The sequence below is a fragment of the Galleria mellonella genome, unplaced genomic scaffold, assembly GCF_026898425.1.
Source record: "Galleria mellonella isolate WM207_F2 unplaced genomic scaffold, CSIRO_AGI_GalMel_v1 utg149, whole genome shotgun sequence".
In the NCBI taxonomy this organism is placed as follows: Eukaryota; Metazoa; Arthropoda; class Insecta; order Lepidoptera; family Pyralidae; genus Galleria; species Galleria mellonella.
Genome location: NW_026442000.1, coordinates 296889 through 321146, shown reverse-complemented (window position 1 = coordinate 321146; position 24258 = coordinate 296889). Strand labels below are relative to the sequence as shown.

Below are 24258 nucleotides of genomic sequence, written 5' to 3'. Positions count from 1 at the left end.
TTGGAAATATATTATCATGTACAGAATTGACCTCTCTACAGATTTATTATAAGTACAGAAATAAAATTAAATTGAAGGAAATAGTTGTAGTTTATTCGAGAATATCCCTAAGAAAATTTCCATTTATTTTTCGTAGCTGTCGTAAAAAGCGTTTTACAACGAAAGTTTTAACAGTTGCGTTCCTGGAGGTCTAACGTATTTTGATATCTTCTTCTAGAAGATCTTGTCATCTAAAATAGATCATTTTATTTGTATTCTTTTTAAAATACTAATAAAATAGAAATCTTCTAGAATTCTAGATTTCTAGAGTATAATGAATTTCACATGTGCGATTTAGCGTGCAAAAAGCTAGTTTTATTTATGTTTTTTATTGTACTCTGTACTTCATAAGAGTACTAGCGGCCGGTACGTGCTTCGCTACTTATAAAGTGAAATAATAATAATAAAAAAAAAAATTAACATCAAATTCATTTATTTAAACAAAAAAATATTCGTTTAAATGAATGCACTTAACAATATGTTTAAAAATATAAACACAAAGCAATAATTATTGTTGACAATTTGCTTCTATCGAAGCACGTCCAAAATGAAATGACCGCATGAATGACATAACAACATGCTTGTACTGTCAACACTGTAAAAGTTTCTATTTGACGGCACAATCCCTATCTTAAAAAATGATCCGCCATTTATTGAATTCATTTGTTACAAAAAATGTGATAAATGAAGAACCGCTCGACAAACGTGCAAACTTCACATAAACCATCTACTAAATAGTCCGAACAAAGCCTGAAAATGTAGTTTGGATAGGTGAGCTTCTTGAGTTATAAAATTACAACGAAAAGTGGCATTAATTTACATATATATATATATATATATATATATATATATATATATATATATATATATCTATCTCTTTTTTTTGTATTATTCTTTAAGTACTGCAATAAAGAGTAAATTAATAAATAATCCTAAAATGTTTCCTATTGGCACCAGTATATGACCTATTTATCTGTTACTACAAAATACCACCCGATCCAAATTGCGCGAGGCCTGTTGCTATATTTTATTATCAAAACTTCTCGGCCAGAAGGTTATCATAACAGAATACCTGATGTTGATTATTTTTAGCTGTCGCTAACCTGAAGTTCAGTGCGGCCATTATGTAGGAAGTAGGGTTACTATCTGTTCGTATTAGTCTGGAAATTCAGCCTTTTATTCTAAATTTGTACGGCTAAAAATAAACTTTAATGCAACTGAAATACTCGTGTACAAAATAATTTTTTAAATGTTCGTTCGTTTTTTTGGGATTTTCTATAAAAGGCGTAATTCGGTTTCTTTAAAGTTGTCAACGCACATAACATACCCCTGGCAGATATGAGTTACAGTAACCGCTATCCATCAGACGGGCTATATTTTTTTGCTATTGTTATGGTAGGTATGTGTAAAGAAAAATAAATGGATTTTGTGAAAAATAGAATAGACTTAATTTACTTTAATACAGCACGATGGTTTGCAGGGGGAATCACGTGGATGTCGACTTGGTTGGGTATGTTGCTAGCAATAGAGCCCTTATCTCTCATTAGTAACAATTCCTTCTCCTCTCTGAGTGTGTTTGGATTATTAACGCGATACATTTGTCAAATTTGAAGTGACCTAAATAATTTTGATAATTCTCACTGTGATCGATAGAGTTACTTTCCTATTGTTTCCGTAATTTTGTCATGATTAGAAATCGCTTTTTTCTTCACCAAGTAAAGTCCACGTTGTTCATTTGTGATGGTGACCCTAGTAGGAAGCGTGATGGTGCTTTGATTATTTATCTTAGATGCTCGGAGCACACGCTGTGACGTCACGTTACAATTCTGTATCGTTCGTTGACTTGTTTGTAGGCGTGTTTGCTGAAATTGGCATTATTATTCAGCAAATATACATTTGCTCTTTATTCAAATAAATTGTTGGATGATTCATATACTTAATTATAATGCAATTAATGTATTACGCATTATATTGTACTACATACATATTGTGGAGAGTCTACGTTGTTTGGCTAAAGTTTAAACACCCTAATTTCTCGTGCAGTAAATATTTTTTTTTATGAAATATTTTATTAATGAACTTTTCTTTATGCTAGGGGTAGGTAATATATAGTAATTTATTTATTTATAACATATTATTGTTAAAGTATTAAATAGAACATCTATTTGATACTTTAACTTTACTTTTACTCATGCTAGGGTTGTTACATTCAAGTTGTCGAATCTGAATTGATTTGTTTTAAATTAGAAATTATTTACTCTCACGACGGTTTCATACTGATCTGTGTACCAAGCTACAATCAACCATAGTATTCTTGAAATATGTATGAAATAGTAATACACCCTTGCTCACAACATTCATAAATAGATTATTTTATAGGTAACTTACAAGTGCAATATATATATATATATATATATATATATATATATATATATATATATATATATATATATATATATATATATATATATATATATATATATATATATATATATATATATTTATTCTATTAGGTCGATCTTCATACGGTTCGCCCTGGAAACCATCGTGGTTAATTCTTGTTGAAATCGTTACGATGGGTCAACTGACTCTGTCTCATTAGTGAGTTTTTTATACAACTTAGAATGGCAAACAAGCTGTCGGCCCACCTGATGGATAGTGATAACCGTCGCCTATACACATGAGCAGTACCATGGTAAATGCACACTGGTATGCAGGCGGAGTTAACATATCATTTTCAGGTATTAAGGAAATACTCTAAATTATACATTTTTCCCTGTGGTCCTGGCATAGAATATGCCATCCCTTTCTTTTCCGAGGTTACGTCCAGCAGTGGACAATTAACGGCTGATACAAATACTCATTTTTATTATAACATTCCAGTATTATATGTCCCAAAGAGGGTTGACGTCAGGCAGGCGGCACGTCGTCAAACTATAAGCCAAATCATTTAGTATATATGAATAAAACCAAATTACGTCGACCGCAAATAATAATTGGGATAAGGGTATTTTTTTATTATGGGTGATAATGGAATGGTAACCCCACCCGCGCTATCGGTATACACCGGCGGGGCACCAGTGAAGGATGATAGGTGAGGATGAAGCAGGTCAGTTAGCCCACCGTGACGAATTCAACAAGAATTGTTCACGATGGTTTCCAGGGGGAACCACGTGGTGGTCGACCTAATAGGGCATATTGCTAGCGATGGGGCTGCCAAACTCCATTGCTAACGATCCCTTTCCCTGGGATAAGGGTAGGAAGAGGATGATTCCAGTATTATATATCACAGATTACAGTTATAATACGAAACTGCAGTACCTAACATATACGTGTACCTGTGTGGGCGAACACGCGTGGGTGAATTTCACGCTTATGATTTCGGGAAAGAACAGTAGGGCGGGTTCAGTGGGCCAGCGCGGGCAAGGCCGCTGCATTAGAATGCAAGGAAACCATTTGCATGCCACTTAAACTAATACGACGTAGTAACATCACGGGTTCTAGGATGTACTACGCGTATGATGTCACGGCTCTTGATATTTGGGATTTAATCATCATCATATCAGTACCAGTATAAATATATACTGCTAGTCTCCCGTATAAAGGGGGATTTTACCAGTAGTTGCCACGCTTGGCAACCTTTGTCATCTATAAAAAAAATGGAAATGAATCTTTTCAAACAGACTTAGTTATGCAATCTTTTTTTTTATATTTCAAAAAAGGAACTCCGAATTGCAGTAACATTAACAAAAAAATTTGGTGTGTAATTTCTTATAAAAAAAAAACACAGTATACACATTTGTACATTGATAGTTTTATTTCGTTCACTTGCCTACAATATTAATTTTTTTTTATCTAAGGAAAGCAGTATCTTATATAACAAATTGTTTATTATTACATTAATTACAAATTATTTATTATTACATTAATTCCAAATTATTTATTGTTACATTAATTCCAAATTATTTATTATTACATTAATTACAAATTGTTTATTATTACATTAATTACAAATTATTTATTATTACATTAATTACAAATTGTTTATTATTACATTAATTACAAATTATTTATTATTACATTAATTACAAATTATTTATTATTACATTAATTACAAATTATTTATTATTACATCAATTACAAATTATTTGTTATTACATGAATTAGAAATTATTATTACATGAAAAAGAAATTATTTATTATTACATTAATTACAAATTATTATATTATTACATTAATTACAAATTATTATACTATTGATAAAACTTCCCTTACTTAATAGGAAGGCTTATATTCAGTAGTGAACAGTTAAAGACTGATCTGATGATGATGATGTGATAATAATTGTAAAACATATATCAAATTTATAACTATTGTTTATACAAATAAATGATTGATTGAAGGATTCCTTTTAATTGATACAACTTAGAATGGCAAACAAGCTGACGGTCCACCTGATGGAAAGTGGTAACCGTCGCCTATAGACATGAGCAGTACCAAGGACATAACAGAGTATACTGTTTCGTCCATGATATTTCGTCATGCGTTTCCATTCCTGAGGACTCAGGTGTTATTTCTCTGTACCCTGTAAATTCACGCTGTATCCCTAACCTTCAAACTGAAACACAGCCATGCAAACACAACTACTTTATGGTTGAAACACAAATGGGGCAGAGGTGCCCAAGCAAACGACTTTTGTACAAAGTCTCCCTCTGGTAAACTTTACTTTTTTAACGCTTGACGCAAAAAATTGGGTGTTATAAGTTTGACGTGTCTGTGGTATCGTAGCACCTAAACGAATAGACCGATTATGATGCGGTTATTTAAAATTTTATTTATTATTTGGTTAAAACATTAAAAATAAGAAATATACTGTATGATTAATACACAGCAGATTTTATATAGCCGTAATGTCGTATGATGACATAATTTCAGTTGCATAGTGCATACAGATATTAGTACAAGGTCTGAAAACAACGGTTTAGCTTCAAAGTCTAAGGACGTATTGATAGAAGATGCTCCCTGACCTGATACAGAAATTAGTCTACTTAAATGGCATTGCAAATCGCAGTAACTTAGCCGCTTGATACAATTGCTACGAGCAAGCCAAGGTTACTGTTTGTGATGTATCGAGTCGGGCTGACTCCACTCGAATAATCGACAGGTACTTAGCTACTCGAATGCTCAATATACATAATTTAAAATTAATAAAAATAAGCAAAATAAATTCAATCTAATAACACCATAAAACAATTAGAAACATCAATCGTACAATCCGCCATAAACTAAAATTTCATCCCAACCATCTGGACAAGTGGCGGTCCGCCACCGTGCGTTTTTCAAGGCACTTTCTTCCACGCACATTTACTCTTCGGAATCAACTTTCAACAGCAGTGTTTCCGAACCGATACGACAACATAACCTTCAAGAAAAGAGCATGTTCTTTTTTAAAAGGCCGGCAGCACACCTGCAATGCCGTTGGTGTTGTCGGTGATCATGGGCGGCGGTAGTCATTTACTATCAGGTGAGCGGTATGCTCGTTTGCTCCCTGTATTGTAAAACAAAACAACCAAATATCCACCATTGTGCGATGTATCCCATAAGCAATGCACATTAGACTCTAATCTAAGGATATTATAGTTTCCTATAAAATAAAATCGGATTCGATTTGAGTTGTATTCGAGTACTTACGGTACTTGAATATTAGTTGCGTGTATATTGTGGATTTCTTTGTTACTATTTTGCCGTTTTGATTTTGTTTTTACTTTATTACCAAAGGAGAAATTTATGATTTATGAAATGATTGAACGTTTATTATTAATAAATAAAGAACAGAGCTTCAGAAATGTATTGAACAAGTTTATTATTCAAGTATTCGAGTAGCTCTTTGAATTATTACATTCAAATAAGGATTGAATAATTTTATGAAGAGTACCAAATATTTTAACATTTTGTTTCACAAAAACCAAAACCTACTTTAATCGTAGCAAAACCAATCATTTTGATTTAAAAACTTAAGCTACAGAACGGTTTTGATAAAATTTCTATAGGACCAAATTGAAATAGGTAGATAGAGAGATAGTGAATCATGAGTGAATGAGATCGGGAATGGCAACGCATGGGGGTATCATGTGCGAAACAGTATACTTTGTTATGTCCATGGTACTGCTCATGTCTATAGGCGACGGTTACCACTTTCCATCAGGTGGGCCGTCAGCTTGTTTGCCATTCTAAGTTGCATAAAAAAAAGGTACCCTTTATTGTTTCCTCCATACGATTACAATAGCAAATAGTAGATGTATCGTTTCAGTTAAAAAAAAATCTAAATCGGTTTATAAATAACGCAGTTATGAGGTAACAAACAAAAAAATACAACCGAATTTAAAATCCCCACTTTTTTGAAGTCGGTTGTAAAGGCCAACTCGGTATAACAATCGAATTGAGAATCTTTATCTTTTTTAAAGTCGGTTTTAAAGGTCAACTTAGTATATGATCAACCAAGGTTGCTGAGAGCTCGCGCTTGTACCCGCTTTAGATATTACGTCATGCGCGGGCAATAATTCTTTCAGTTGTTATTAATTGTTTCAGTGGTGTTTAGAGACATGTCCCTTCTGCTTTTATAATTATATCCATGCTTACATTGTTGCTATGGGAACGTATCATTATAATTGTTGTATATTATAATGTATAAGTTTTTTTTAATGGACGATAACCCCGCCTGCGCTATCGGTATACGCTGGCGGGACACCAGTGAGGACGAAGCGGGCCAGTTGGCCCGTCGCGATGAATTTATCAAAAAATAATCACGATGGTTTCTAGGGGGCACGCGTGGAGGAGGACTCAGGTGTTATTCCTCTGTACCCTGTAAATTCATTGCCATATTCCACCCTTCAAACCGAAAAACAGCCATGCAAACAACTGCTTTACGTTTGAAACACGAATGGGGGAGAGGTATACAAGCAAACGACTTTCATACACAGTTTCCCTCTGGTAAATCTACAAAATCGTCTAATTAGTTTAAAAATAGATTATTATTAATATCAACAAATAGATTTTAATCCGTAGAAAAAGCGGCACTTTCACAACGTCATAAAATTGATATAAGATATATACCTGAATTGTTCGGATTGATACCCGCTGCTGAATTTCACCATCTTGTAACCCGCCATAAACTAAAGTTCCATCCCAATCATCTGGACAAGTGGTGGTTCTCTACCGTTCGATTTACAAGGCACTTTCTTCCATGCACAACCACTCTTTGGAATTAACTTCCAGCAGCAGTATTTCCGATACGATATCGTAACCTCAAAGAAAAGAGTATATTCCTTTTTAAAGATTTTCTTATTCTTATCTGTGGCAGTGATTCAGTTTTTACTATATTTTGTTGCAAGAACATTATCGGATGTGTATTTTTATGTATGTTGTGTTATGTTTATGTTTCGACCATTCAGATGTTTATTTTATTTATTTATTTATTTATTCATTAGTACATACATATATGTGTACATGGCGGACTTAATGCTAAAAGCATTCTCTCCCAGTCAACCATAGGGAAGTGTCAGAATACTCGAATGCGGTACTAGTAATTATTGATATACATACATACTAAAATTACATATAGAAACGAATAAATATGTATAAATAACAAATATACTTACACATATATGACATATACTATATTATACACGAAATTGAGAATAATATAAAGCAACATATATTTAGCATATATTTAGGCTGGGGTTCAAACATATTCGTAGGATACCCGGGTTGTAGTCAACTGTTGACTGACTGAGCGGTTATTGTTTTACTAATATAGGTTACTGCCGTTAGTCTGGGAGAAAGGGATTTTTTTTGATGCGTGAAAATGGTATGGTAACCCCGCCTGCGCTAACGGGATACGCTGGCGGAGCACCAGTGAAGGGTGATAGATGAGAATGAAAACAGGCCAGTTAGTCCATCATGATGGATTCACCAGGAATTAACCATGATAGTTTCCAGGGAGAACCGCGAGGAGGTCGACCTGGTTGGGTATATTGCTAGCAATGGGATTCTCAGTTTTCATTGCTAACAATCCCTTTCCCCCGGGGAAAACGGATTGTTAGCAATGAGGACTAACATTACTAGAAATATACTTTATAAGGTCCTATCAGCTGTTACTGCTGTCCCATCAGTATGCACCGATAGCGCAGGCGGGGTTACCGTTCTATTTTCACTTTATTAAAAATATTTATTAAAAATTTAAGAAGGCTGAATCTGAAGTACAAGTGTATTCATCATGTGCTAACTGACATGCCTTTTCATTCTTACCTATCGTCTGTCACTGCTGCCCCGCCAGCGTATACCATTAGCGCAGGCGAGGTTACCATTTCATTATCTTCCATAAAAAAAATAGCAAGCACCTCAGTTGAACGGAATATAAATGTAAAAAAATATACACTCGATGTTGTTTTTACAGTTATTTTTTTTTTGTGTTAATTAAATAATATAATATGTTTTTGTGCTTGTTGCAGGCCGCACGTGTGTCGAACGCGAAACAGCACGCATTGCTGTCCCGGATGGACGTCCAGACCCAACTCGCTACTATGCGTAGTTCGTGAGTGACATATTTAGATATTTATTCTACATTGGGCATATACATAAAAATGTTTCTATAATTGTAAAAATAACGTACAAACGGCGAATTTAATCATATTCAATCGATTCCGATAGCGATTTTGATAATTGATTTTGTAATCCATAATGTCTATTTACTTATTTTGTTACAATTAAAGTTATTTTTAAAATAAAGAAATATAAAAAAATAGTATAATAGAATTGTTTTCTACGTTGAATAAAATCTCTCGACTGTTATATATAATAATTTGATACAGACAAAGATATATAATTATGTAAATATATATAGTGGGTGTCGTAAAAGGCGACTAAGGGAATTTCATGGTCGAGGAATGGGAAGAAAATTTAAAAACGTCACCAAAGCCTGATTACGGTTGCCAGCACTTCTGCCAGCGTCGCAGCTAATGGCAAAGCCCCCCAAGAGGTCTACGTTCAGCAGTGAATAGTTAATGGCTGAAATTATGAGTACATAGAGCAGGGGTTCCCAAATTTATTTTGTCTATTGCCCACTTTGAGAATAAATTCATTTTTAGCGTCTACATTTTGTCACCTACTTAAAAACCACTATTCGAATTACAAATCACCCCCAAACTTTTACACAACACCCCCATTTTTTTTCTGGGTCTTTTACTGCCCCCCCCCCCCCCCCCCCCCCCCCTCTTATACTTGCAGTGTCCATCACACGCGTTATCGCTCACTTTGGGAAAGACTGACATACAAAGAGTGTATAACCAATGTATGGTATGTTCCATTCAGCGCTGTGCCGGCCGGACTGCGGCTCGCCAGGCGCTTGCATAGCGCCGAACATGTGCCGGTGTCCCGGCGGCGTGGAGGCGCCCAGCTGTAACCCTAACGGCGGAGGCTTCTATCCGTATATGCGTAAGTTTACCATTCTATCTTTAAGCTAAATTCCTTGCGGGGTAGGCAGAGTGATTCGAATGTCAAAGACTTAGATCCTTATTATATCTCTGGCTTCCTGTATTTTCGTAACACGTTTAATGCATGCACACCAGTTCCGGAGATTCTTGACTACTCCTTCATATAAAATATGGTTTATCTGATCATAATCATTGCAATGCAATGTTACATTAAAGCTGCCAATTTGTTATTTTAAATCTATAGCCGTCATTCTTCTAATGTTTCTAATATCGAATGTTATGCAGAGCAGTTGTTGGAGTGCAAATTTGATGCTGTTTTATGTAATATTTATTTTATTAATGTATTAATTTGTATAATTAAATGGCCTTGCTATAAATAAATAAATGAATAATATTTATTTATTTATTTAACTCTTTATTGCACCATAAATAAAAATATACAATGGCAAGTGAATAATTCAAATGAAATACAGTAACATAAATACAGATTGAAATATACACATAAAGGTACAAAAGGCGGTCTTATCGCTAGGGCAATCTCTTACAGACAACCTTTAGTTAAAGGAGATAATAGGTGATCCTATCCCTCTGAATATATCGTATATGTTTTTTTTATTGGACGATAATGGAATGGTAACCTCGCTTCGCTATCGGTATACACTGGCGGGGTTCCAGTGAGGGATGATAGGTGAGAATGAAAAGGCAGGTCAGTTAGCCCACCGTGATGAATACACTTGGAATTCAACACGATTCAAGGGGGTCCACGTAGAGGTCGACTGGACAGGGCATATTGCTAGTATTGGGACTGGTACTCCGCATTACTAACAATCCCTACCTTCCTCGTACAGTGCGGTTTCAGAAAAGTTTCCACCTACGAACGCTCAGGCTGTGGAATATCGAGGTTTCCCTTGGTTCTTCAAGAAGGATCAGTTAAAATTTCTTAAGGGCTGTCAACACGCACGCTACACTTATAGTGTTGCAAACTATAGTTACTATTAACCGTCAGAAGGGCTGTATGCTTGTTTGCCACATTTGTGGTATAAAATTTTTTTTTAACGAATTTATCATTATATATTCTTTATTGCACTAAAACATACAGTAACAACAATAAGTTAATAACAATGTTAGCAAAGGCGAACTTACCCCTAAAAGAGATCTCTTCCAGTCAACCTAACACAGTGACATAGGAAGTAGTGAGAGATTTATACCCAAATACAAATGTTAATTTCAGAAGGTAACCTCAATCAATTATTCACATCAACTCTAGATTGCATTTTCTTTCTCCTATTCACATTGCATCTTCTTAAAGTCGCTGGGAGTATGTAGTTTTATAGTGCAATTGTAAATGTTATTAAGTACTGCTAATGCATGACTGTATTTATATATTTGCAGCCCGGACCCGCGGCGGCTGCCGTCGTATCTGCATGAACGGTGGCACGTGTACGAACGGCACCTGCGCGTGCGCACCCGGCTGGAGTGGGGAATTTTGTACTGAACGTAAGTATTCTTGTGTATTTTAGATATGTTAGTACGAACTCGAATTTTATATATTTATTTATATTATTTAGTTTATCTTTAGCTGTACGGTTCCAATTATATTATATATAATAATAAGACAATACTTTGTGTGGTCCCGGCATAGAATAAACCACCCCTTCCTTTCCTGTGGGTGTCGTAATTGGCGACTAAAGGGACTTTATGGTAGAGGAATGGGCAGCAGCGCTTCTTTCAGTAAGCCTAACTGCGGTTGCCCACCCACCTGCCAAGCGTGGCAATTACTGGCAAAACTCTCTTATGGGAAAGGCTTATGTTCAGTAGTAGACAGTTAATGGCTAAAATGATGAATGATACTAGTGAAAGACTGAATACAAACTTCTAGTTCACCTATTTCTGCTTCGCTTTGTTTTGTGAAATGTAATAGTGAATTTACTAGGTACTGTAAATATAGTTCCGTGTATTCCTATTCCTATTCTAGCCGGGATGGCTAGAATAGGAATAGGAATACCAGAAGGAGACTTTGCATAAAAGTCGATTGCTTGGGTACCTCTGTCCCATTCGTGTTTCAACCGTGAAGCAGTTGTGTTTGCATGGCTGTGTTTCGGTTTGAAGGGTGGGATATGGCGTGAATTTACTGGGTACAGAGGAATAACACCTGAGTCCTCAGGAATGGCAACGCATGGGGGGTATCATGGGCGAAACAGTATACTCTGTTATGTCTATGGTACTGCTCATGTCTATAAGCGACGATTACCACTTTCCATCAGGTGGGCCGTCAGCTTGTTTGCCATTCTAAGTTGTATAAAAAAATCCTTTCCTTTCTCGTGGGTGTTGTAACTGGCGACTAAGGGAGGGCAAAGTATGGGCATTCCTCTTAAAACATCTCTAAAGCTTAACTGCGGTTGCCAATCCGCCTGCCAAACGTGGCAATTGCTAGCAAAACCCCTTAAAAGAGAGGTATATGTTCAGCATTGGACAGATAAAGGCTGATATGATGACGATATAAATATGTTGTAAGATTATCTAACTGGTGTCGTCAGCATCTATGGACTTCTGTTCATTCATCAGCATTTTGACATCAGGCCAGCCCTATGATTGATGATTATTTCCGTAAAATAAATAACGCAAATACAAAATTAGGCGAATCAAAAGTTGTATCTGCCACCATTCAAGTTTAAATCATCTTTATTCAAATATACTTGTTTACAAGCATTTTTAATTTTTTTTTTTTTTTATCTACACCAGGGTTCGGAAAGTTGTTATCTGTTGAGAAGAGCCCGCAAGAAACTCAACAGTTACTCTTTTAAATCTATTTAAAATAATTTACTTTATATTAATTAAAAGTGTATGTCTTAAATTATTTCTAGCTATATGCCGCGAGCCATGTTTACACGGCGGGCGGTGTATAGCGCCCGATCGGTGCGTCTGCTTCCACGGACTATCGGGTACTAGGTGCGAGATTGATAGGAGAACGGGTGAGTATTAGTCTCTTGTAATTGCGTAAATAATACCCAGGTTTGTTTTTCTGTGGCTACAAATTAGGATGCGAAGAGTTTTCATTTTATTCTAACTATGTGGATCTGGTACGAGCTTAGAGTATCGTGGTTTGTGTATGCCCAGTCGTTATATCAACAAAGTGGATAAAATTTTCATGATCTGCGTAGATTAAACAATGTCATAGTGAGCTTGAAGAAAAATGAATGTAGGTAGAGTAGTAGTAGAGCGTGTGTACCGAAAAGCAATACAGAAGGTAATGTCAAAGCAGATAAAAATAGAAGAGTAATTTTAAACTTTCGTATTGTTTATGTATGTTTAAATACACTATAATGTGATGAAATATTTTTCATACCTACCAGCTTCTTTATTGCCGACGTTTCGACGTGGATTGCATCACGTCGTAGTATGATCATCCGTTTCCATCGCATTAAGTCCTGATAGTGTATTTAAATAAGTGTCAAATAGATTTTAAAAATGGTTAGTTGGCCAAGTTGCCAGCATCGATCAGGTTTCTGAATTCTACAGTTTTATCTCAGTTTACGTAATAATTTTTTTGACGACCTCTATGGCGTAGTAAGGTCTATATTGTATTTGCATAAATGTGATCCTGCTTTTGATTCACAGTCGGGATAATTTAGGAAACGAACTTTTGCTTGTACTCGTTTACTTTTACTTGTGTTTATCGCGTGGTTCCTGGTAACATTGTCTGGTGCGTCAGGGCCATGCTACACGGAAACAAGGAACGCGCTGTGCACGGGCGCGCTAGAGGGCGTGGTGTGCACCAAGCAGCTGTGCTGCGCCACCGTGGGCCGCGCCTGGGGCCACCCCTGCGAGCGCTGCGGCAACCTCGACTGCCCGCACGGGCACATCCGCAACCTCGCCACCAAGGAGTGCCAGGTATATACTCCAGCAACCTTCATTCATTGATTCATACACTAAATGCTTAGACCCCTTTTGCTTAGGAGCCTCTAATATCTTCTTTAATTCTGTTCTAGATATAAAAAGCCTGGTAACTCCTGGAAACTACCGTAGTTAATTCTTGATGATTTTATCGCAATAGGTTAAGTAAACTGATTCCATTCTCTCCTGTCATCTCTCACTGGCGAAGGCCAGTGTAAACTAGTAGTAGACAGGGTTACCATTTTATTTTCACTCATTTGCAGGATGCAGTTTTTAATTCTAGGTGAATTCGTCAGGAGGCGCCAAGTGACGTGGCTTCATCCTCATCCATTGTCCCTCGTTGTTACACCAACAACGTTAGCCGGTAATGTAGGGAAAGTGTTTTTTTTTATGGGTGATAATGAAATGGTAACCCCGTCTGCGCTATCGGTTTACGCTACGGGGCAACAGTGAGAGATGATAGTTGAGGATGAAACAAGTCAGTTGGCCCATAGAGGCGAAAACATAAAGAATTAACCAAGATGGTTTCCAGGAGGAACCATATAGAGGCTGACTTGATAGTGTACATTGATATTTCTATTACTAAAAATTCCTTTTTTTTAATGGATGATAATGGAATGGTATTCCCGCCTGCACTTACGGTACACGCTGGCAGAGCACCAGTGAGGGATGATAGGTGACAATGAAATGGCAGGTCAGTTAGCCTATCGTGATGGATTCACATGGAATAGAACACGATAGTTCCAGGGGGAACCGTGAGGAGGTCGACCTGACAGGGTATATTGTTAACAAGTGGGCTACTAATTTTTAACAATCCATTATCCCCCCCCCCCCATTAAAAATCCCTTTCCTCCTTGTAGAGAAGGTTATTTAATTTCTAAACTACTCGCTCTCAGGACATAGACGAGTGCGCAGCAGTGCCGGGCCTGTGCACGGGCGGGCGCTGCGTCAATTCGGTGGGCTCGTTCTCGTGCGAGTGCCCGGCCGGCCAGCGGCGGCACCCCGTCTCCAACAACTGCGAGGACATCGACGAGTGCGAGGACCCCGACATATGTCCGGTGAGTAGTATTCGTCTACTTCTGACCACGAAGCTGGCAAACTGCAAAATGCAAAAAGCATACTGCACGTCTGATGGTAAAAGGTCACTGTAGCCAATGGACGCTTGCAATACTAAAGGTGTCAGATGCGCGTTGTCGGTCCTGAAGAAACTTTAATACACCCGTGATTACCTGTATTTCTGGCTGAAGATCGGAAGTGGTTTGGCTGGAGCATAGCCATTTACGTATTTGAGATTATTTCCCATAGGGGCTTGATCTCTTACGAAGCGTATACGAGTACATATGTAATATCAAACATGTCTTTGGCAATTTCATTGGTGTTACCAATTTCTAGGATGGACACGCATAGCTTAGCTCCCTAGCGTACTAGCCTTAAAAACACTCAACTCCCATGTTCTTCAACTTCTGGTTGGAGTAAATCACGAAGAAGAATTTTAGGTAGAGACTTGTGACAGTGACATGGACAGTGATTTTTTTAATACAACTTAGAATGGCCAACAAGCTGACGGCCCACCTGATGGAAAGTGGTAACCGTCGCCTATAGACATGAGCAGTACCATGGACATAACAGAGTAAACTGTTTCGCCCATGGTACCCCCCTAAGTTGCCATTCCTGAGCACTCAGATGTTATTCCTTTGTACCCTGTAAATTCACTGCCATATCAACTGCTGCCATGCAACTGCCCTTCAAACCGAATACGTGTGATACGGAATTAAAGCCAGGAAATAATGTTAACTCGCTCCGGTACAGAAGAACAGGCTGCATGCCACCACCTGGAACCATACCTTATTATGAATAATCCAATTAATGGAGGCTCGTTATAGCAATACCCCTGGTATCGCTGTAGAAATAATAGTAAGTACACTACAGTATACTTATTATGAGGGATGGGCAGCAGCGTCCCTCTTGAAACATCTCTAAAGCCTGACTCCGGTTACCAACCCGCCTGCCAAGCATGGCAATTACTAGCAAAACCCCCCAAGGGGGAGGCTTATGTTGATGATGTACTGTAGTAACATTCGGTCTAATCCGTAACATTATTTTTTAGAACGGCAAATGTGTGAACACCGAGGGCGACTACTACTGTCTCTGTAACCCGCACTTCATCCCAAGTCCAGATAAGAAGTTTTGTATCGGTGAGTCGATCTTCGGTTAAATATAGAGATTTGTTGGTTTTTTGAAATATAACAGTTTAAATTTTTGTAAATGTTTAAAAAAATATATGTCAAAATTCAATCAGCAAAATGTCACTTTAGTAGATAGATAGATAGTCTTTATTGTTTCCTCCAAAAGATTACAATAGTAAACTTATTATAAATATAAATAATTACAAGAAATAATCACAATGAGAAAACAATGGGCGGCCTTATCGCTAAGAGCGATCTCTTCATTTTAATTTCAATAAATTTTGATCAGTTTTTATAATAATAAATGATTTGTTTGACGCTGTATGTTGTACGCCGGTCGGCAGACGGGCGCGTGCGCACGTGCTTCTCGTACCTGAGCGAGACGGGCGAGTGCGCGGACCCGCTGGCCATGCCGCTGTCCAACCGCGACTGCTGCTGCGGCTACAACATGGGCCGCGCCTGGGGCGACCTCTGCCAGCCCTGCCCGCCGCGCGGCTCCGGTCAGTACCGCCTTACTGAATCATTAACCAATGAGTGAACGAGCGAATAGACAATTATGCAAACAAGCTGACGAAGATGATGATATTAACAAGTGGAAATCGTTGCCTATTAAAATGCCATTGCTAGCAATATACCCAACCAGGTCGACCTCCTCGCGGTTCCCCCTGGAAACTATCATGGTTAATTCCTGATGAATTCATCATGATGGGCTAACTGGCCTGTTTTCATTCTCATCTATCACCCTTCACTGGTGCTCCGCCAGCGTATCCCGTTAGCGCAGGCGGGGGTTACCATACCATTTTTACCCATCAAAATCACCCAAAAAAAATCGTTACCTATCGACATGTGTAATTAGCGAATAAACAATTCATTAAATGAATGAAAGAACGTATTTTTTTATGATGCAAAGAATGGCAAACAAACTAACGGAAAGTGGTAACCGTCGGATATAGATATGAACAGCACCACGCATATCACAGCATTCACTGTGATTCTCGTGGTGTCACTAATGTGTTAACCTGATGATTAGATAGATAGATAGATAGATAGATAATTTATTTGCATAACTTACAGCACACAAACAGCAAAAGACACAAAAGCAATGTGAAAAAAGAAAAAAAGATTAGGATGTTATGACACCATCTTTTATCATACGTTACCTCTAACAAGAATGAATTAACGATTGGAAGATAAAATTAATTACATATTATTTAATAAAATGATTGAATGAATTAAATATGAAACGAATTAATGATTATATGAATAAACTAATATATTTTCTATTTATCTTTCCTAATATTATTAATGTAAATGGTTATTAGTTTCTTTTTTTTTTTTAATTTACCACTATTTGGCTTGAAAAAGGACATTAGATGTTATACTCGTAATTTTCGACTATTTAGCATATCGATTTTATAATATATCTTTTGCAATCAATTCACTCCCATTGTTTTGTGTTGATACCACATTTGTTATTATTTTTTTTACTATTATAAATAGGGCACTGTTGGGGCTACCTAGTCACTGTAGTGCGTCACACATGTTTGCACGGGAGCGTACAGATGATTTTTACGCAATACGACGCAAACGAATTGTTTCGCTGTTGGGTAGGGCGCGTGTTAGCTCAAACAGTGTCCTGAAGACAATTGCTGATAAAATGTCCCATCCTAAAATATTGGGTGGGACAGGTTATCAATGTAAGAGCGTTATGACCGCTCATTTACTAACATAGGTTAAGTCAATTTGTAACTAACAAAATGGGCCTTATGTAGTCTAATTAAATAAATATTATTGTTATTATTATAAATATGTTTTATAATGAATTACGTTCTGACGGTCGGTGATAGGTTTTTTTTTAAAAAAACGAATACTTAACAAGTTCACAATGTCGTTTAATATAATTTAACACAGAGTCTTTATTTAACATTAGTAATTATAGAAAATTAGTTATATGTATGAATCGTGATTGATTCCTAAAATATACACCGCACGTTCGCGACTTATAACATAATAATAATAATAATAAGTTTACATAGTACCGATAGTCCTCTCATCTACAGGTGTCATTCCCAACCATTTACACCATAGTCTAAAACAAATAGGTCTACGAAAAAACCTTTACATCTCCCTACAAAAGGCTGCCATATTAAATACTTGCAGAATAGTCAGAAAATTCTTAGATATATGGTAGATGAGGATGAAGTAGCCACCCGTCATACACAAGCATAACCTTCCATACAAACATACACACAGCACTCACTTGGTCACGTAGCCGTAAGTGTAGTATATTTACCAGCGCTAAAAGCTGAGAAATAAACAATTCAATGAGAATTTTAGTAAAATTTAAAAAAATAATAATAAACTCTTTATTGCGCACAGTAGAGATGTATACAAGTATATAAACATACTGGCCTCTCACTGCCCTGTCGTATTCCCTTTTATAAATTTTCTTTGTAAAGCATGTCTTCATTCTTTCTGGGAATTTGTATGGTGGGAACAGCTATTGTGCAATATGTATTGGTATGTTGTTGTATGGTTTGGAAGGGGTTTGCACCCGTAACAAATGTATCAAAATTTTTTATTATTTATTTTGTACTGAATGGATGTGAACAGTGGAATGGACGCACCTGTGCGGCGGGGGCATCATCCCGCCGATCTGGCGGCGGAACCAGACCGGCACCCACGGCGGCGAGGACGGCGACGGCGGCGAATTGGTCGGCGGCGGCGGCGGCAACGGCGGCGGCGGGGCCGGCGCGCCGCCGCCGCTCGCCAAGATCAACGAGTGCATGCTCAGGAACGGCATCTGCGGGCTCGGCGACTGCGTCGACAAAGATGTCGGGTATGATCCAAGTTTATTTTTAATAATAAATGAATGCACAATAAGTGAATGTACAATAGCATATAAATAAATAAATAAGACAAGCAAGAAAATGAGAGGGAGACTTTGTACAAAAGTCGATTGCTTGGGTACCTTTGTCCCATTCGTGTTTTAACCGTGAAGCAGTTGTGTTTGCATGGCTGTGTTTCGGTTTGAAGGGTGGAATATGGCGTGAATTTACAGGGTACAGAGGAATAACACCTGAGTCCCCAGGAATGGCAACGCTTTGGGGGTATCATGGGTAAAACAGTATACTATGTTATGTTCATGGTACTGATCATGTCTATAGGCGACGTATATATATATAAATTATAGTTTTATTATAGTTTGGTACTAACTTTGGTACTACTTTGGTTTGTTTATGGTACATTCGTTCCTTATAGGCTAAGATCAAAGTCTATACTGCCAAGTTTTAAATACGTGTTGAGTATTGATTGTCGGTTAAAAGGTGTATTAAAATTTAAAAAATATATGCACGTGCCAGCTACCAGTGCGAGTGCTGGGACGGCGCGGAGGAGACGGAGAACGAGGGCAACCCGACGTGCATCGACATCGACGAGTGCGCGCTCGGCTACTGCCGCGGCGGCACCTGCGTCAACAAGCCCGGCGGCTTCGAGTGCAGGTCTGTACTGTTTTTACTGCTCCTCTCACAGTATCTGTCATCATGAGCATCATGTCAGCTTGTAACTGTCCACTGCTGAACGTAAGCCTCTCCCTAGGGAGGTTTTGCCAAAAGTTACCATGCGTGCCAGGCGAATTGGCAACTGCAGTTAGGCTTTGGAAATGTTTTAAGAGAGACGCTTCTATTCATACGTCGCCCTCTTTAGTCGCCTCTTACGGTAATAATGAGAAAAATGCTAAAGATAAAAATGAAAAATTCATAAAAACAAGAAAAGAAAAAACATAAAATTTGGGTGCTAATTTAGTGTTTGTGAAAAGATTTGAATAGATAAAATATTATCAAAACCAAAATATTTTTGGTTTTGTCAGAGATAAGAGAAAATTTTCAAGATATTTTTAGATAGATGATTTATTTACATTACTTACAGCACACAAGTTACAATAAAAAAAAAACATACACATAATACACAGTAAAAGAAATAAAAGAATGAAAATAAAAAAGTGACAAAACAAAAAAAAAAAAACAAAATATATAAACCAACAAGTGTGCCATAGCAACACAAAATGGTCACAGCTCAGTTTATTGCTTTGCCCTTAAAAGAGCAAAACACTGACATTCTGCTGTGGCCAAGAGTCAGTCGCGAAACTCCTCATTAAAAATAACAATAAAAAGAAATATAAATAAACTGCAGTGTATGTGTCCATTATATTCGCCTTCATTTGATATTATATTCTAAATAAATAAATAACAGATACCATTAGAGAGATAAAGTGTTGCTATTACCCTCTGACCCAAAAATTTAAATATTAAAATACTTTCAACATTGTAACAATTTCAAATAGTTTATACTCCTACTAAAAATGTTTCCCTGATGTTGTACAGGTGTGCACCGGGTTTCGACCCTGTCGAGAACGGTCTGCGGTGCAGCGACCAGAACGAGTGCGAGATGACCAACGGCGGTATGTGCACCAACGGCGTCTGCAGCAACGGCGAGGACGGGTGAGTGGCCATACAGATTGATACTGCATATTTAAAATGAGGTTTAAAGTCTAATAATATAACGTATCTGTCTGTCTCCCATTGGGGTACGCCAAATGTTCAGATTAAATCTATTTCGCTTCCTCCATATATATATATATATATATATATATATATATATATATATATATATATATATATATATATATATATATATATATATATATATATATATATAATTAAGTTAGATATATATATATATGTATAATAATATAGTAATAAATACTTTATTGCGCACAAAAGTGAAAAATAGATGGTCCAAGTCAGATTTTTTTATACAACTGACGGTCCCCCTGATGGAAAGTAGTAACCGTCGCCTACAGACATGAGCAGTACTATGGACATAACAGAGTACTGTTTCGCCCATGATACCTCCCGTGCGTTGCCATTCTTGAGGATTCAGGTATTATTCCTCTGTACCCAGTAAATTCACGCCATATCCCACCCTTCAAACCAAAACACAGTCATGCAAACACAACTGTATCACGGTTGAAACACGAATAGGACAGAGGTACTCAAGCAATCGACTTTTGTACAAAGTCTCCCTCTGCGGTCCCTCCCTTTGTGATTGATTCATTATATAATGATCAGTTAAATTAATTATTTCATCAATCAATTTTGAAATAAAAGAAGAAAAATTGAAACTACTAGTTAATTGATTGATGGACTTATTATTTGAGCGATAAATCAATTGATTTATTAATGTGATAAATAAAACCCGTGTGTTTATTACTCCGTTTATTGCGCGATTGACACATACAATATATTAAAGTACCTACCTCAATTATAACTATTTTTATACTTACATATCTAACATAATGTATTTGTCAATCGATCGATTTAATGTATTAACAATTAAGTGATAAACCAATGTATCGATTTGTCGACCGACTGATGGCTGGACATATTGATCAGTTGATTGAATATTTATACGGAGATGTATGGCGTCAGATACGAGTGCATCTGCAACCCGGGCTACGAGTCGACGGAGACGGGGCACGCGTGCCGCGACGTGGACGAGTGCCGCGACAACCCGGGCGTGTGCCGGCGCGGCCGCTGCCGCAACACGGCCGGCGGCTACGACTGCCAGTGCGAGCCCGGCTTCGAGCTGAACCCGGGCGGCTACTGCGCCGACGTGGACGAGTGCGCGGACGAGGCGGCGTGCCGCGGCGGCCGCTGCGCCAACAGCGAGGGCTCGTTCCAGTGCGTGTGCGAGGCGGGCTTCCGGCCCACGGCCGCGCGCGGCGCCTGCGTCGACGTGGACGAGTGCGCCGAGCAGCGCGTGTGCCGCAACGGCCGCTGCCGCAACACGCCCGGCTCCTTCCGCTGCCGCTGCCTGCCCGGCTTCACGCTGGCCGCCGACGGCCGCTCCTGCCTCGGTGCGTACCCCGCCTCCGAGCCGAGCTCGCCTCGCCTCACATCACCTCAACTTGCCTCATCTCACCTCCCCTCACCTCACCTCAACTCACCTCCTATTACCTCACCTCCTATCACCTCACCTCATCTCGCCTCACCCTGTCTCACCTCATCGCAATATTTGCTTTTATTCACATTTATCCTCATTCTAATAAATTTAATGCTTTTTTCAAAATACTTCTCATCCTCATTTTAAAGTGAGTAATCCTCCAACCAATTTCAATTCCACACTTTCACTCTCACTTCTCTCTCTGCACTCTCTCTTACAATCACATATTTTTTTATACAACTTAGAATGGCAAATAAGCTGACGTCCCACCTAATGGAAAGTGGTAACCGTCGCCTATACACATGAACAGTACCATGGACATAACATTTATCATCGTTCTGACTCTAATCTTAAATCTTAAATTCAGTCACAGTTAGTTTTTCCCTTACATTCTCTCTCATTCCCATACTATTGTCAATATATTGTCTAACTCTTACCTTCATCCATCTCTCATACATTTACTTACATATAATCACACAATCATACTCTCATCTTCTTCTCTACTCATCTTCAGCCTAATGTTTGAAGTCACAATTACATTATCCTCACTTTAATTTTCAAGTGAACTACAATAAAAACACTCAGTCACTCCACCTTTAACCTCAATCTCATCCAGGCCTCATAGAAACGACGCTTATGCCTACTTGACCGAAAGTAACTAAATAGTCCCATGGTTATTTACAGACGAGGTTCAAGACTTGTGCTATGAGAAATACGAAGAAGACCATTGTACTGGCCCAGGCACTACGCCGGTCACGCGGTCGCAGTGCTGCTGCAGTTCAAGCAAAGGTACGTTATACTACTATTATTATTTAAAGATTCACATTTCTCTACCTTAAGAGGGGAGAAGGGAAAGTAACCCTCGGTAGAAGTACAGTCGGCCAGGGTTCAGGGTCACAGGGAGAGAAACTGGTATACTATGCGGGCAGTGACCAAGAGCATTGCTTTCTGCATCTTTTCCGGAAGTAAACTGCCATTCCAACTATCTGAGGTATTGTTCCAGACTGGTTGAGATAAGACCGTTCTCCTTGTTATTATGAAAGGTATTACTAGTGATCTGTTCTGAAGTCTCATGATTTTTTTTTATTAAATATGTTTCTATATTTGAAAGAAGGGCGGGAGCACCTAAGTACCAGCTTGAACTCTTCAACGACGAGCTATGAGAATTGTCGGTGATTCCAGGCTCACAAGCGGTATCGAACCCTTAAGTCTTAGGAGAGATTTTGCCTCACTCTGCGTGTTCTACCGCTTGTACAACGGATTGTGCTCAAAAGAATTGTTCAATATGATGCCCACGGCCACTTTCTACCATCGTACGGCTCGCCATCGACAAGGAGTTCATCCTCATATCCTATAGCCTAAATGGTCGCGTACAGCGAGGTTTCAGAGATGTTTCCTTCCAAGAACACTCAGATTATGGAATGAGCTGCCTGCAGAGGTTTTCCTAATTAATGTACATGAAAGAAATTGTATAATAAAATGTTTGAGAATGTGGTCATTGTTACAAAGACAAAAATACTTCTGTATTCGTCACAGTTTCATTATTTATAAATTTTCTCAGTCCACATTACAATTTATTTCCTTTCAAGAGCTTACAGTATTGCCCTGTCCATGCAGGTTTACGTCTAGGCTGGGGTGTGTCTTGCAAAGCATGTCCGGAGCAAGGCAGCGAGGAGTACGACGTCCTGTGCCCGTCCGGGCCCAGCAAAGACAACAGCGGCTCGGACATCAACGAGTGTACCATGGTGCCGGGCATCTGTCCGCACGGCACCTGCGAGAACCTCGAGCCCGGCTACAAGTGCATCTGCGACACTGGTTTCCATCCTGACGACGATGGTATATGCAGGGATATCGACGAGTGTGATATGCATCAGTCGGTAAGAGACAACTTCGTACATTAGCTATTTTATAAAAGTAAAATATGATTACGACTATACTGTCTAATGGCAGTGTGGTCCCGTCGTAGAATAGGCCACCCCTTCCTTTCCCGTGGGTGTCGTAAGAGGCGATTAAGAGAGGACAAGGGATGGGCAGTAACGTCCCTCTTAAATCATCTCCAAAATCTAACTGCGGTTGCCAATCCGCCTGTTAAGTACGGCAACTACTGGCAAAACCCCCCAAGGGGAGGCTTATGTTCAGCAGTGGACAGTTAAAGGCTGATATGGTGATAATACTTTCTAATAGGATAGTCGGAGGTACTTGCGGACTGTTGTAATTGTAATGAACACTTAATATGTCTTTATTTCACTGAACGTATTAGAATTTAAAAAAATTTAAAAGTTTGTATGTAATGTAATGTTTGAATCTTTGTAACTAAGTCATCTTTTAAGGAATCTTTAGTCTGTTTTTTTATACAACTTAGAATGGCAAACAAGCTGACGGCCCACCTGATGGAAAGTGGTAACCGTCGCCTACAGACATGAGCAGTACCATGGACATAACAGAGTATACTGTTTCGTCCATGATACCCCCCATGCGTTGCCATTCCTGAGGACTCAGGTGTTATTCCTCTGTACCCAGTAAATTCACGTCAAACTGGACGCCTGATTGTGGTCTGAAGATCACAAGATATATTAGCCCAAACTTATTAATCTTTTTAGTCTGTATGTATGTTATGTCAGAGGCCTTTAATTGTAATGAAGATA

At 38.3% G+C, this 24258-nt stretch overlaps 1 protein-coding gene across 2 annotated transcripts in view; it reads left to right on the top strand.

Moving 5' to 3' along the window:
* The window catches only part of LOC113517773 (fibrillin-2-like), an 80124-nt gene that overhangs the window by 27783 nt on the left and 28083 nt on the right, over positions 1-24258 (top strand). For both annotated transcript variants that reach the window (XM_052892059.1, XM_052892060.1), the window contains exons 3-16: positions 8550-8632; positions 9409-9531; positions 10923-11027; positions 12395-12502; positions 13243-13421; positions 14321-14482; positions 15532-15619; positions 15955-16110; positions 18224-18449; positions 18973-19110; positions 19993-20109; positions 21100-21527; positions 22298-22402; positions 23231-23490. In XM_052892059.1, the coding sequence (XP_052748019.1) occupies positions 8550-8632; positions 9409-9531; positions 10923-11027; positions 12395-12502; positions 13243-13421; positions 14321-14482; positions 15532-15619; positions 15955-16110; positions 18224-18449; positions 18973-19110; positions 19993-20109; positions 21100-21527; positions 22298-22402; positions 23231-23490 (2278 nt within the window). The remainder of the gene's footprint in view (positions 1-8549; positions 8633-9408; positions 9532-10922; positions 11028-12394; positions 12503-13242; positions 13422-14320; positions 14483-15531; positions 15620-15954; positions 16111-18223; positions 18450-18972; positions 19111-19992; positions 20110-21099; positions 21528-22297; positions 22403-23230; positions 23491-24258) is intronic.